Source organism: Strongylocentrotus purpuratus, unplaced genomic scaffold (genome assembly GCF_000002235.5).
Source record: "Strongylocentrotus purpuratus isolate Spur 01 unplaced genomic scaffold, Spur_5.0 spur5_scaffold_20, whole genome shotgun sequence".
In the NCBI taxonomy this organism is placed as follows: domain Eukaryota; kingdom Metazoa; phylum Echinodermata; class Echinoidea; order Camarodonta; family Strongylocentrotidae; genus Strongylocentrotus; species Strongylocentrotus purpuratus.
This window is the reverse complement of record NW_022145606.1, coordinates 19,218,317-19,230,919: the sequence shown is the minus strand read 5'-3', so window position 1 is coordinate 19,230,919 and position 12,603 is coordinate 19,218,317. Positions and strand designations below refer to the sequence as shown.

General features: G+C 37.0%; 1 protein-coding gene across 1 annotated transcript; it reads right to left on the bottom strand.

Moving 5' to 3' along the window:
* Positions 1–1,977: 1,977 nt before the first annotated feature.
* On the bottom strand, positions 1,978–11,349 carry LOC100889652 (cytochrome P450 2J6). The gene is made up of 7 exons (XM_030992996.1): positions 11,267–11,349; positions 9,838–10,092; positions 7,881–8,054; positions 6,845–7,209; positions 5,335–5,610; positions 4,126–4,468; positions 1,978–3,300 (listed from the first exon to the last, which is right to left on the bottom strand). Exons 1-7 carry the CDS (start codon positions 11,292–11,294, stop codon positions 3,131–3,133), a joined length of 1,611 nt encoding a protein of 536 aa, XP_030848856.1. The 5' UTR covers positions 11,295–11,349; the 3' UTR covers positions 1,978–3,130.
* Between the last annotated feature and the right edge of the window lie 1,254 nt (positions 11,350–12,603).

Genomic DNA, 12,603 nt, shown 5'->3' with positions numbered 1-12,603 from the left:
AAAGCCCTATTGTTTATGTTTGGAAATAGCTGGCTTTCCTTTAGTTTAATCATGCTTATATTTAAATTCTTAATCATGACAATCAAGCAAAATGTTTTTCTAGTGCCTTGAAGTATAATACTGCTGTTTATCTGACCTTCTTAACTACGCTGAATGAGAATGCAAATAGATATTAGAAAATGAATATTTATTTATCATTACACGAGATATTTCCTTTAGTCATTGTTTTATTTGGTATCTTATTGGCTATAATATTTGTTTAATTGTAAAATATCTAGAACAAAGGTTTTGAACCAAGGGTGAACCAATTATGATTTTAAAAGGCAATAGTATATTGAACTATGGTTCCCAATTTTGGTATGTACAGTATAGTAGCTGTAAGGAACTTTGAAAATAATTTTGAAAGGACCTTTGAAATATTATTTTGTTTGTGTGTGAAATATCTTGTGTTTAAAAGCAAAATATGAATTGTAGAATGGTATAATGGACTATAGTTAACTATGTGGGTTATGTATAGTAGCTGAAAGGAACTGTGGAAAGTAAGTTTGTTATAGGACTCAATGTTTGGTCATCGGGACAGTGTGCCGCCTCCTTGTAATGTCATAATGACATATATGTTCCCCATATTTGTTTCTTCTTTAACTTTATAAACAGATGGAAAACATCACTTTTTATTTCCAAAAACAAACCTGTTTTGATTGAAGGCTGTCCATTTCTGATTATTATTCCCAATTAAGTGCATTATCCTACAGATGGTATGCCCTCCAAATTAAAACAAAATTAAATAAAAATGAAAATAAAAACAAACAAAAAATTAAATGCTTTTGTTTTGTTGAGACGATGTAAATATGAGTAGTACATCTATTGTGCAGTTTATTATAATATTAAAGAAATTGTAAACAAAGGTTAAATGTATTGTATATTGTATTCATGTGCTTGTGCCTCATGATGAATATAATGAGTTAGATTGAGATTATAGACAGATTAAAATGTATCATATATCGTTAATGTATTGCCTTATGTGTCAGTGATGTTTAAAGTCTTGGTTTCATGATTAAGGTTACCCCTCTTTGATCATTTGTACTTTCTTCACTTACCCTTTTCCCTCCACCTAACCCTCATCTCCCCCCCCCCCCCCTCTCTCTCCCCCACTCTCTTTCTCTCCCCCACTCTCTCTCTCTCCCCCACTCTCTCTCTCTCTCTCCCCCACTCTCTCTCTCTCTCCCCCACTCTCTCTCTCTCTATATATCTCTTTCTTCTCTCTTTCTCAGTTTCTTTCTCTCCTCTCTCTCTCTCTCTCTCTCTCTCTCTCTCTCTCTCTCTCTATCTCTTACTTCTCTCTTTCTCAGTTTCTCTCTCCCCTCTCTCTCTCTCTCTATCTCTCTATCTCTTACTTCTCTCTTTCTCGGTTTCTTTCTCTCCTCTCTCTCTCTATCTCTTACTTCTCTCTTTCTCAGTTTCTTTCTCTCCTCTCTCTCTCTCTCTCTCTCTCTCTCTCTTACTTCTCTCTCTCAATTTCTTTCCTGTCTCTTTTCCTCCTCTATCTCTCGCTTTGTCTCTCACCTACCCCTCTCTGTCTACCTCCCCCTGTCTCTCTCTCTCTCTCTCTCTCTCTTACTCGTCTCTCACTTACTCGTCTCTCACTCTTCTCTTTCTTACTTCTCTCTTTCTCAGTTTCTTTCTCTCTCTCTCTCAATTTCTTTCCTGTCTCTTTTCCTCCTCTCTCTCGCTTTGTCTCTCACCTACCCCTCTCTGTCTACCTCCCCCTGTCTCTCTCTCTCTCTCTATATATATATATATATATAAACATGTATATATTAACATATTATAGGTCTACCCTTCTCCCTCTACTTTCTTTCTCTACCCCTCTCTCAATTATCTGTCCCTTTGCCAATGGTCTTTGCCAATAGCTCTCCTCCTATATACATATTAGATACAAGCAAATGCAAGGTCACTGATAGCACAACAAAAATAATTGATGTGATGAAGACATGAGTTGTAATTCGTCAGATATTCTACATACATCTTAATGTAGTGTTTGATTTTAACTTGTGCATAAACATGTATGGGAAAATATAACAATGACAATAATTTAACGTTCATGTATAGCGCATAACACATAGGCATAATTACATGACTCTATGTGCTTTACAGAATAGAATACAGAAGCATTGGAAATGGTGCACTGGGTTCATAATTGTGAGATCTTACAAAGAAGTAAATAGATACGTTTTCAAATTACTCCTGATCTTGTCATATGTTCCTTTATCTCTAAGGTATTCTGGCAGGTTATTAAAAAGTGGCTGCATATGAAAATGATCCTTCCCCAGAAGATTTTGTCACAGCTTGTGGGACACAAAATAAAGACTTTTTACTATAAATTAAACTTAATGATGGCACCCCCAAAAAGCTGGATGTGATGAAGACAGGAGTTTAATTATATATTTTTCCTCAATTATACCAGAATAATGTCCCATCTAGACTAGTTTACATTCTATCAAATGTAATAATGCCCCTATCAGGAATTTGTAAACCCTAAAAAAATGTATCTGTCGCAACAAGATGAGTTCATAACAGTACATGTACATGTAGTATGTGCAATTTCAGATCAAAATACTCTCTGGTTTTTTACCTGAGACAAAGTTTAAAACCCTTATTTTGTACACAACAAACGTGTTTAAAACACTGCCAGTAGCCAAATTCAAATTTAAAAAGAAAAATGACTGTAATTTTGCTTTAAATTAATATTTTGCCACCATATGTTAGGAAAGTACTCAGTTGTGTTAGGAAAGTATTCAGTTTTGAGATTTTCAATGTGCAAATCCCTGCAAGCCCATTAAGCTTCTATCAACCACAAAAGTTAACAGATGCATGTAGGTTTTTTTCACTGGTGTGGAATTCATGAAGTAAAATAATTTTAGTACACCGTTTTAGACTTGTGTTATAAATACATATGTTGGGAATGATTAGTGGGGACAAGAGAAATCCTTGTTTTCATTTTGTACATGACTTATATAAAATTCATTTTAAATCTTTCTTTTTTTTTTTTTGGGGGGGGGGCTGACAAGGTTGAGCGTCTCAAACCCCAGAACAGCTCCTGTCCCCCCAAAACGAAAATGTTTCTGTCAGTTTACACCCTTTTTACATATTTGACATCGTAGGGTTCTGCGAAGTCCCCTGTCTGATCAAGGTCTGCTTCTATTCCCTCTGGTAGGACTATCTGGAACTCCTGGACCAGGGCTACCATGGTCTTGAAGAGGGTCCTGCGAGCGATCTTCTCTCCTGGACATGAACGTAGCCCTAAGATAGATAGATAGAAAGAGAGAGAAAGTATGTTAGTGTGTGTAGGTGTGCTGTGTGTGTGTGTGTGGGGGGGTTGTGGTATTTGTGTAAAAGTTTGTGAGCGGAGGGTGTGCGAATGTGTGCATGTGCGATATGAAATAAATGTGTATAAGATAAAATATACAAAATGCGTATCCAGACAACTACCCCCTAGGACAACTACCCCTAGGAAAACTACCCCCGGACAACTACCCCCAGACAACTACCCCCTAGGACAACTACCCCTAGGACAACTACCCCCTACGACAACTACCCCCCTAGGACTACTACCCCAGACAACTACTCCCTAGGACAACTACCTCACGGACAGCTACCCCCTGGGATAGTTGTCCAGGGGTAGTTGTCCTGGAGGATGGTTGCCATAGGGGGTAGTTGTCTGGGGTAGTTGTCCGGGGAGGGGTAGTAATTGTCCGGGGGAAGTTGTCCTATGGGCTAGTTGTCCGGGGGTAGTTGTCCTGGGGGTAGTCGCCCTAGAGGGTGGTTATCCTAGGGGGTAGTTGACGGGGGGGGGGGTGGATGTCCAGGGGGTCGGTGTCCTAGAACCTAGGCACTCTATCCTCTGTGGGTTATACTCTGTTTTCCGAGTAGGTGCAGGCTACTTGGTTTTCCAAAGTTGTGTCTGACCAGGGAGATGAAAGGAACGTGTTTACATTGCATAGAACTTATTCTCGGTTTACGTAATGCGGCGCGTTGACACTTTTGCACATTGCTGGACAAGGTATTAGTTGATTTTTTTTATCATTTAAAAAAAAAATTGTGTTTGTTGTCGAAAGATATGCTTACCGACACCGAACGGAGTGTGGAGTTGCAACTTGTCGGCATCCAGTTCATACTGGTCTGAGCTGGTTTCATCCAGGAAAAACCGCTCTGGTCGAAACACGTGAGGATCACCCCAGACCGCAGGGTCGTTTGAAATCTGCCATAGGTTGGAGATAACGGTCGTGCCTGCTCCGACGTGGAAGCCATTGACGGTTTCGTTTGCTGTGACGAAACGAGGAACACCAAGCGGAGAGTGATGATGAATACGATCGACCTCGGTCAGGAAAGCGACGGTGAGAGGAAGACGAAACCGGTCTTCGTAGGTGATGTCGGTGTAGTTACCCAGAGAGTTTATTTCCTGCACAATCTTCAGTTTGAAAAAAGACAAACTACCATTATTTTAGAAGAGATTCTTTCGAGTATGGTTCATCGTTGGATTAAAGGTATATTCAATTGCAGTTAACGGGTGATGAAGGTTTCGGAGAGCTGATGATAGTAGTAGGTCTTATGTTGAAACCAGAGGAAATTAAGTTTGCCCTGACTATGCGTATGCATGGGGTACGGGTAGGGGCGCTGCGGGAAAGTGCCGCCCCTCTCAGTTGGATTAAGAGAGAGAAAGAGAGAGGAAGGGGGGGGGGATGCGGGACATATTGATCGTTCCTAATGCACTGGTGTAGGCATAGGCCTATTCTGCAGAAGGTCTTGGGTTTAGTAAGAACAGGCACGTAGCCACGGGGGGCACGTGCCCCCCCCCCCCTCCATTTTTTTTTCCAAGATCGGTTGAACTTGTTTAGACCCCCCTTTTTTGTTTACCTCGATCGATAACATGTATGTGCCCCAACCCCTCCCCCCCCCCCCCCCCCAAACATCAAACTCTGGCTACGTGCCTGAGTAAGAAGAGGATCGAGGGCGATGAATTAATTTAGACGATTGACGGATCAGAAGTTAGATAAATTGTTAAAATCATTATAAAAACTGATAACTCTAGGTTTCTGGATGCAGTCCAGTTCCTGGTTTATTTACCAACTGGACATTGGATTTAGGACAAAATTGTTAACAATAATAATAATAATTGTAATTTTTTTAATCATTATTTTTTACCATTATTATATTTATAATACAAATAATGATAATAATGATAATTATAATAACAATAATAATGACGATTATAATGGTAATAAGAATAATAATTATAATAATAACGACAATGATAATAAATCATAACAACCCTACCCTCTGTTGATAGTCATCATAAGCCGCTAGATACAGACTCATCCAGCGTACTATCTGTGGGATACTACTATGTCCAGTGAATAACAGATCCACCGTTAACCTCCAGCCATCATCGGGATCACTCCACGTCGTCTTCCCATCAGCCCTGAGACCACTGATGAACCGTTCATACATGACCACCAAACTCTCAGGGTCAGGGTGATCAGTAGGGGGTGTAGGGGATGAGGACAGGGCTTCGGAGGCAAAAAGCTTGGTGTGGTTCGCGAATCGGTGCAGCTAACCCAAAATGAAAAAGAAGTAAAACCGTTCATACGGTTATATTTCTTAAATATTAATTACCTCCTTTGTATTATCTCATTGAACTATATATGTATCGAATATGTTCAGATGTATATTTTATGTTATATGCCCTGCTTTGGCAAATCCATTGGCCTGGGTTATGTATTTATGATTCTGATTTGTTTTTTACCATGCCCTTTTTAAATGAAATAAATGCTTTCCCTTTTCAGATGTTGTTTATTCAGCTAGGGTATCTTCATCAGCTTCTATCCTTTTGATATTAACAGCCCTGCATGTATACTTCAGAGATTACCAGGTATCCATTAACTCCTTGCTTACTGGAACCTGGTGATCCCTGTGTTAAGTCTATGGGAATATATTTAGTAGTAAACAGAATAACTCATTGGTAAGGAGTGGTAAATGTGGATTTAATGTCTTGCCAAAGGACTCTAGTGCCGGGTGCATCTATACAAACTGATTTGAATTATAAAAACCATTCACATGGTTATATTTCTAAAATATTAATTACCTCCTTTGTATTATCTCGTTGAACTATATGTATAGAATCTGTACATCTGTACGTTTATATATTATGCCCTATAATGTATCCAAAAAAGAAATTGAGAGTGAGTACACCCCTGACAAAATGTTGAATATTTAAATGCAAATCCATTGTCCATCGCCATGACTTGTAGTTGTATGCTATATTGTAATATAATAATGATGTGTTTTGGTACCACTGTTTATTTGGAATAGTTGCTTAACTTTTTTAGATTTTGTTTACTGTATCAGCTGGGGTATCTTCATCAGCTTCAATACTATTGTTATTGAGGGATCTTATTACCCCGACGATAACCAGGTACCCATATACACTTTGGTGAAGATTGATAAATGTAAATTAATGTCTTGCCAAAGGACTTTAGGGTTAGGGTTAACCAAATAAACATTACACAATGATAATCCAGCGTGTGATTTACAGTTTGGGACACATAGAAAACGAAATACTTCGTTATATTACTCAACGTTCTTAGTTTAATAATTTCAAACTATGTAATTTATACTTAACAAAGTTCGTTTAGTAATATTATCAATTCTTGTAATTACGTTACAAGTTCTACAGTTGGCCCCAAAACAAGGACGTTAATTTATGAATATAGGCGAATGTTTGGGGATTTGGCATTTGCTGTATACGGATTTTTATTTCGTTTAAGAAATATCATTGTTATCTTACAGGGTTGAGGAATAGGGGAAGCTGAGAACGAAGAACCGGTGACGCCGGCATCGTCGCATTCGGCTCGAACACAATCTTCTGACAACTAAAAATATCGTTGACGAACGCCTGGTCATCGTCGTCATCGTACACAAGACCTTGATCGAAGTAGATCCGGTGATTGACGTCGACGAAGAAGACCCGAAGAAGCCATTCGGGATTGAACGGAGAGCCCTGCCTGGCTGTCATTGACGTCATAAGGGAGTCGACTGATTGGTCGATACGTGGTTGGATGTAGGTCTGGAGGTAGTTGCTTTGTAGGATGGTTTGACCCGTGAATTGACGGATCTCTAGCCACGGAGAACCACTGGTTTGAAATGTGGAACCTGAATATCAATGGAACAAAAAGTGATTTAAATCAAATCATGACCTAAAGGGATTATCATTTAACCAAGGAGACGCGATGTCTCAGTGGTAGAGCAGTGGTCTTGTGACCTTGAGGTCCCTGGTTCGAAACCAAGTTGATGCGCTTGTGCCCCTTGCTAAGTCAGTAATCCTCATTGCCAAGTCCCTCGGAGCTAGACTTAAAGCCGTTGGTCCCTGGTTGCTAACTTATTACAAGCATACACATGCATTCTTATGCTCAGTCAGGTAAAACCAAAACAAAACCAAGAAACATTACAAAACAAAACAAAGTAGAGATTTGTAATTACTTGAACGAAAACTTCAACAAAAAACCTATTTTTTTATCTCAATTATGTATTTACACATGTAGAACAAAAATTCAATTCGGATTCTCCTTCGTCACGGCAATTTACAGATAATAATTTTTAAAGATCAATTACAAATCTTTGATAGTTCACTTCTTCACTATATGACCGGTTTCAATTTTATTTCTTCAGATAAATTTGAAACCGGTCATAGTGAATTATCACGGGGTTTTAGTTTCAATTGTTTTAATTATTATTCATGTTTTTATGTTTTTAAAAATATTTAAAAATTGTCAATTCCATTTCAATACATTTAATTTAATTTGATTTGATTTATGATTAATTACCTTCATTCTGAAGCGGGGAGAGCATAGCATTGACGACCATACGTCGTGTATTGAAGCTATCAGTCAAAGTGAATGCGTCCTTCATAATATCAAGGTCACCGATGACTACTAGCTGTATATTCCCAGCACCATACTGAAACACAGACCCGTATTCAAGCGTCTCGTTGTACAACACTGGGGAAAGAGCGAAAAAAGAAAAGAAAAAGACGGAGAAAGAGAGATAGAGAGAAACAAATCGTGTTATATTGTTTTATGAATATGTGACAGTTCGTTTGCATTTATTGAAACAGTTTATTAAAGCTAAGTTATACAATTCACGACTAAACTATTTATATTCTTCGTAAATTTGACGTTTTTGTATTTTTCTTAACCCATTAAGAAGTGAAGGGATCTTGTTGGATGAGAGCGTTTGTTGAATGCTCTCACGTGTAAGCTTTCATATGTCACGTTACCAAGAAAGATAAATAATATTTTTTCACATACTTAAGCAATGACAGAACTTGGTAAAGTTTTTAATATTTAGTCGTTAACTGTATGTTTTAGTGATCACTTAATTTCACATAATTGAGGTTCCCTTTCATCATAGACTTCCATATATATCACTATGTTATAAATTAGATATTCCATGAAAGTGAATCAATCATTTCGGTCAAAAAATTTTGTTGTAAGTAATCAATTTTTAACCTATGATCTATGATGAATTATTGCTATCATCTTTAAGTAGATAAAGCATTTAAATGTACGACGGGAAATAAATTTCCAGATACATGATAGCACTCTACAACTGTTTCTAACAAGTAATCATAATTTCTAATCGTCGATTATGAGTATAGGAATATGAGGAGAGAATACTAGTATAGGGTGGGAGGGAATAGACGCAGAGATATTCATCTTATACCAGTACCTATAAGCGGTGACGTAGCGTGGTTCCTGTCGTTGAGGAACAGTAAGGTATTCCCTCTTGGTAGGTAGTAGCTCTATACAGAGCGAATTTATTTTCATTTCTTTTCACATAATATAAACAATCACAAACAATAATAAACGTAATGATATAACAGAAATGAGCATTGAAATATCTTTGACATTGTTTTTTAGTCATTGTAATGCAAAATGATTTAATTACAAGAAATGGAAAAAACGAACCTACTTGAAAGCAAAGCTTGTTAGATGTAGGTTCGCACAATAATAATTATACTTTATACATTATAACTCCGAGTCCCCTCTCCATTCTCTTTGGTTTCTTCGCCTCGATTTTATCTTTTTTTTTGTGGGGGGATTCCTTTTTTTAGGAAGGGGGGGGGGGGGGATTGGCCCAATTTCCCCATATCCGAAGCTAAACCCATGCCTATTAGGTTTACCAGGAGACGTACGTAGATGGAGGGAGAAAAAATATAATCGTACTAATGATTGAATACACAAATGCGTAGGACAGGTTATAATGTATCCACAAAGAAGTGAGTACACCCCTGACAAGACGTTGAATATTTAAATGCAACTTTACTGCAAAGTGCAGCTGCATTAAAAACGCAAGCCTTATAGCAATAGTGGTGTTGGCATTTGGTCACATATATCAATGAACATAGTACAGTGCACTAACAATTTACATTGAACTATTCAATGTTTCTTGAAAGGGTATAGTCACTTTTGTTGATGTAGTGTTATACACTGTTGCACATGAAGTTGGAATAATATGTTATTACCTGTTTTGATGAAGTGATTGTGACAATATGTTTTATTTTTGATAGATTAAGTTGATATCTTTTCAGAACTGTATTGATTAATTTAAAGAGTCACAGTGACTGAGAATAATTATAAACTTTATCTGTCGAGAGTGAATCATGTTCTCACAATAATATTCACTGAAAAGAGGTGGGAAATCTTATTCTAACTTTATGTGCAACAGGGTATGTATCCCTTAATTTTATTTGCCTTTATTTAGAAGAAGAACAAAACCTACCCTTAGCTAGTCCAGTCGGTCCTAGTTTGGGTCCCAAACCGAGAAGTTCCAGTGAACGAGCAGGACCTGGACCAGGTGGGACTGGAATAATCTCGACCTCATCGGTCATCATCTCAGAGTCCCCCTGAGGTACGAAGACCAAGACCACTGTGACGACAATGCCGAAGATGACGGCGATGAAGAGGAGGGCGATTCCAAGGATGAAAGATCTTTTGTCTTGCCCGGTCTTTAGGTGCCCGCCATCTTTGATTTGAGCTATACGTTACGAGTAGGATCATTTGTAAACATACAGTAGGACATGGATGATGGCTAAAGATGACATTAGATCTACGTATATATGAAGAGTTTAATTCCAAAAGGAGCTATAAATCCATTTTTGTAACTTTGGAGAAAAAAAGAAATTGTTTACCAGATTTTTTAAAGGCATCTAAGGAAAAGTGATATTAGAAGGTGATTCTTTCATAATTGCTCTAAAAATTTAGGTTAATATTTTGGTTGAGACACGGGTACTGAAGTGAACAATCCTGATATCAATAACTCAATTTTCATCAAAAGTGGATGTAGTTCTTTTTTAAATTAAGCTCTTCATAATTATGTGCAATGGACCGACCGCCGTACGAGTTTGCTGGCCCTGCAATGCAATGCCTAGTATTCAATTATATTATATTTCAATTCATTTTAGGATTAAGAAATATATAAGCATATCATAATTTAAGTCGAATATTAAAGGAAAAGAGTAATCCACTAAACAGCATAGTTTGTATTTTTGTGGATTACTTGTATTTGTGAGGTATTATCATGATTATAATCTTATGGGCGTAGCTCATTGATCTAGGGTAAGGTTCTACTAATGAAGGTTCTACTAATGGCGTAAATATTCATAATTGAATGACACACGCCCTTAAGACTAAAACAACAACAGCAACAATAATTACGTACGTTCTGTTGAATGAAATCCCAAAATGAATCAAATTTAATCAGATTGATAAACACTAAACATAAAAATACTAAATGGGAGTAGCTAGGCTTTATAGAAAAAAATACACAGATCTGCATTGATTTCAAGTTTATATGAAGTGTTTTAATCATGGTTTGTGACATAAAGTCAAATCGAAATGAATGAAATGATTGGCCTCGGTAGATTGTTTATGTTAACTATACATTCAAATAGATGATTCGTAATATCCAACAAAATTGAAAATAGCATCGAATACAGACATACTGAAGCTTCTCGTTTTGCAATCATCAGAGTAAATTGCAAGAACAGAAACACGAACAGAAAACCGAAATCGGCAGTTGAAACGGATTTAAAGTAGGAGACATTCGTAAAGGCCTAGACATGAAAAAGACATTTCACATCGCAAAAAATGATTCGTAATAATCCAGGATAAGTATTACACAAAGAACTTAAAGAAATATTTTGACTTACTAGCCGACTTCTCCATTGCAGCTTTCATGTATTACCTTGAGGTTTCTCTGAAGGAATGCATAACTCTGGGGAATAGCAATGGTTTTGTGTACGACTGAAAAGGGAGCAGTGCGCGAAAGTTTGTACAAAGTTCAACAAAGACTTGATCTATTTACTATGACGTCAGAATATTGTCAATATTAATTCTTATTCACACAATGAAGAAAAGAGACTATTTGTTGAGTAATTCATCATAAGGCTAAGGCTCATAATAATTGTGTGTGCGCGAGTGCGTGTGTGTGTGTGTGTGTGTGTGTTTATTGTATGAGGCATTAAAATAAGATCAAGAGCACCTTGGTTTGAAGATGGAGAAAACAATACGCAATATTTTGAACAGTTGTTAAAATCGAATAAAAGGAAAAGTGTAATTAGGGAGGTGTACAAAGAAAATGGGGAAACTACTAGAGATAAGGAGGAAATTTTAAAGGAAATTAAACTATTTTATAAAGATTTATATTCTTTAAGGGCTGATATAAATCAAAACGACCCTTTCTTTTTCAATGATATTTCAAAGTTAAATGAAGACAATAAGGAAATCTGTGAAGGTAAATTAACTAAAGATGAATGCTTGAAAGTTTTAAAAGAAATGAAATTGAATAAAACCCCGGGAAATGATGGGTTAACAGTTGAATTTTATTATACTTTTTGGCCAGCTTTGGGTGATTTGTTAGTAGAAGTATTGAATGAAACATACGAAAGGGGGGAATTAACGGCATCTCAAAAACAAGGGGTAATTACCTTAATTGAGAAGGAAGCGAAAGATACTCTCCATATAAAAAATTATCGACCCATCACGCTTTTGAATGTAGATTATAAAATTGTATCTAAAGTTCTAGCAAAAAGAATGAAAGAGGTTTTAAATGAAATAATTCATCATGATCAAGTTGGATATATAAAAGATAGAAATATTGGGGAAGCTGTACGATTGATAGATGACATGTTATTTTATTCTATGCATTATGGGGAACAAGGGAAAGGGTTTTTGTGTGCAGTGGATTTTGAGAAAGCTTTCGACTCTGTATCTCATAGATATTTATTTCAAATATTGAAATTGTTCGGTTTTGGAGATTCATTTTGCTCTTGGGTAAAATTATTGTATAAAGGGATAAGTAGTTGTGTTATGAACGGTGGTCACTCCACGGGGTATTTTGAAATAGAAAGGGGAGTAAGGCAAGGGGATCCATTATCGCCATATTTGTTTTTGGTTGCCATCGAAATTTTGGCGCATGCAGTAAGGAGGGACAACGGTATTAAAGGGATTACATTTGGAAAATCTGAAATTAGGCAAGTGTTATATG

Bases quoted from the DNA above. Each gene is read 5' to 3' on its own strand.
- LOC100889652 (XM_030992996.1), bottom strand. From the start codon at position 11,294: ATGAAAGCTGCAATGGAGAAGTCGGCTA. The intron at 5,611-6,844 runs GTAAGATAACAA...ATTTTGGGTTAG, and splicing joins TTCCCCTATTCCTCAACCCT to CTGCACCGATTCGCGAACCA. The intron at 4,469-5,334 runs GTAGGGTTGTTA...TTCAAACTGAAG, and splicing joins ATGATGACTATCAACAGAGG to ATTGTGCAGGAAATAAACTC.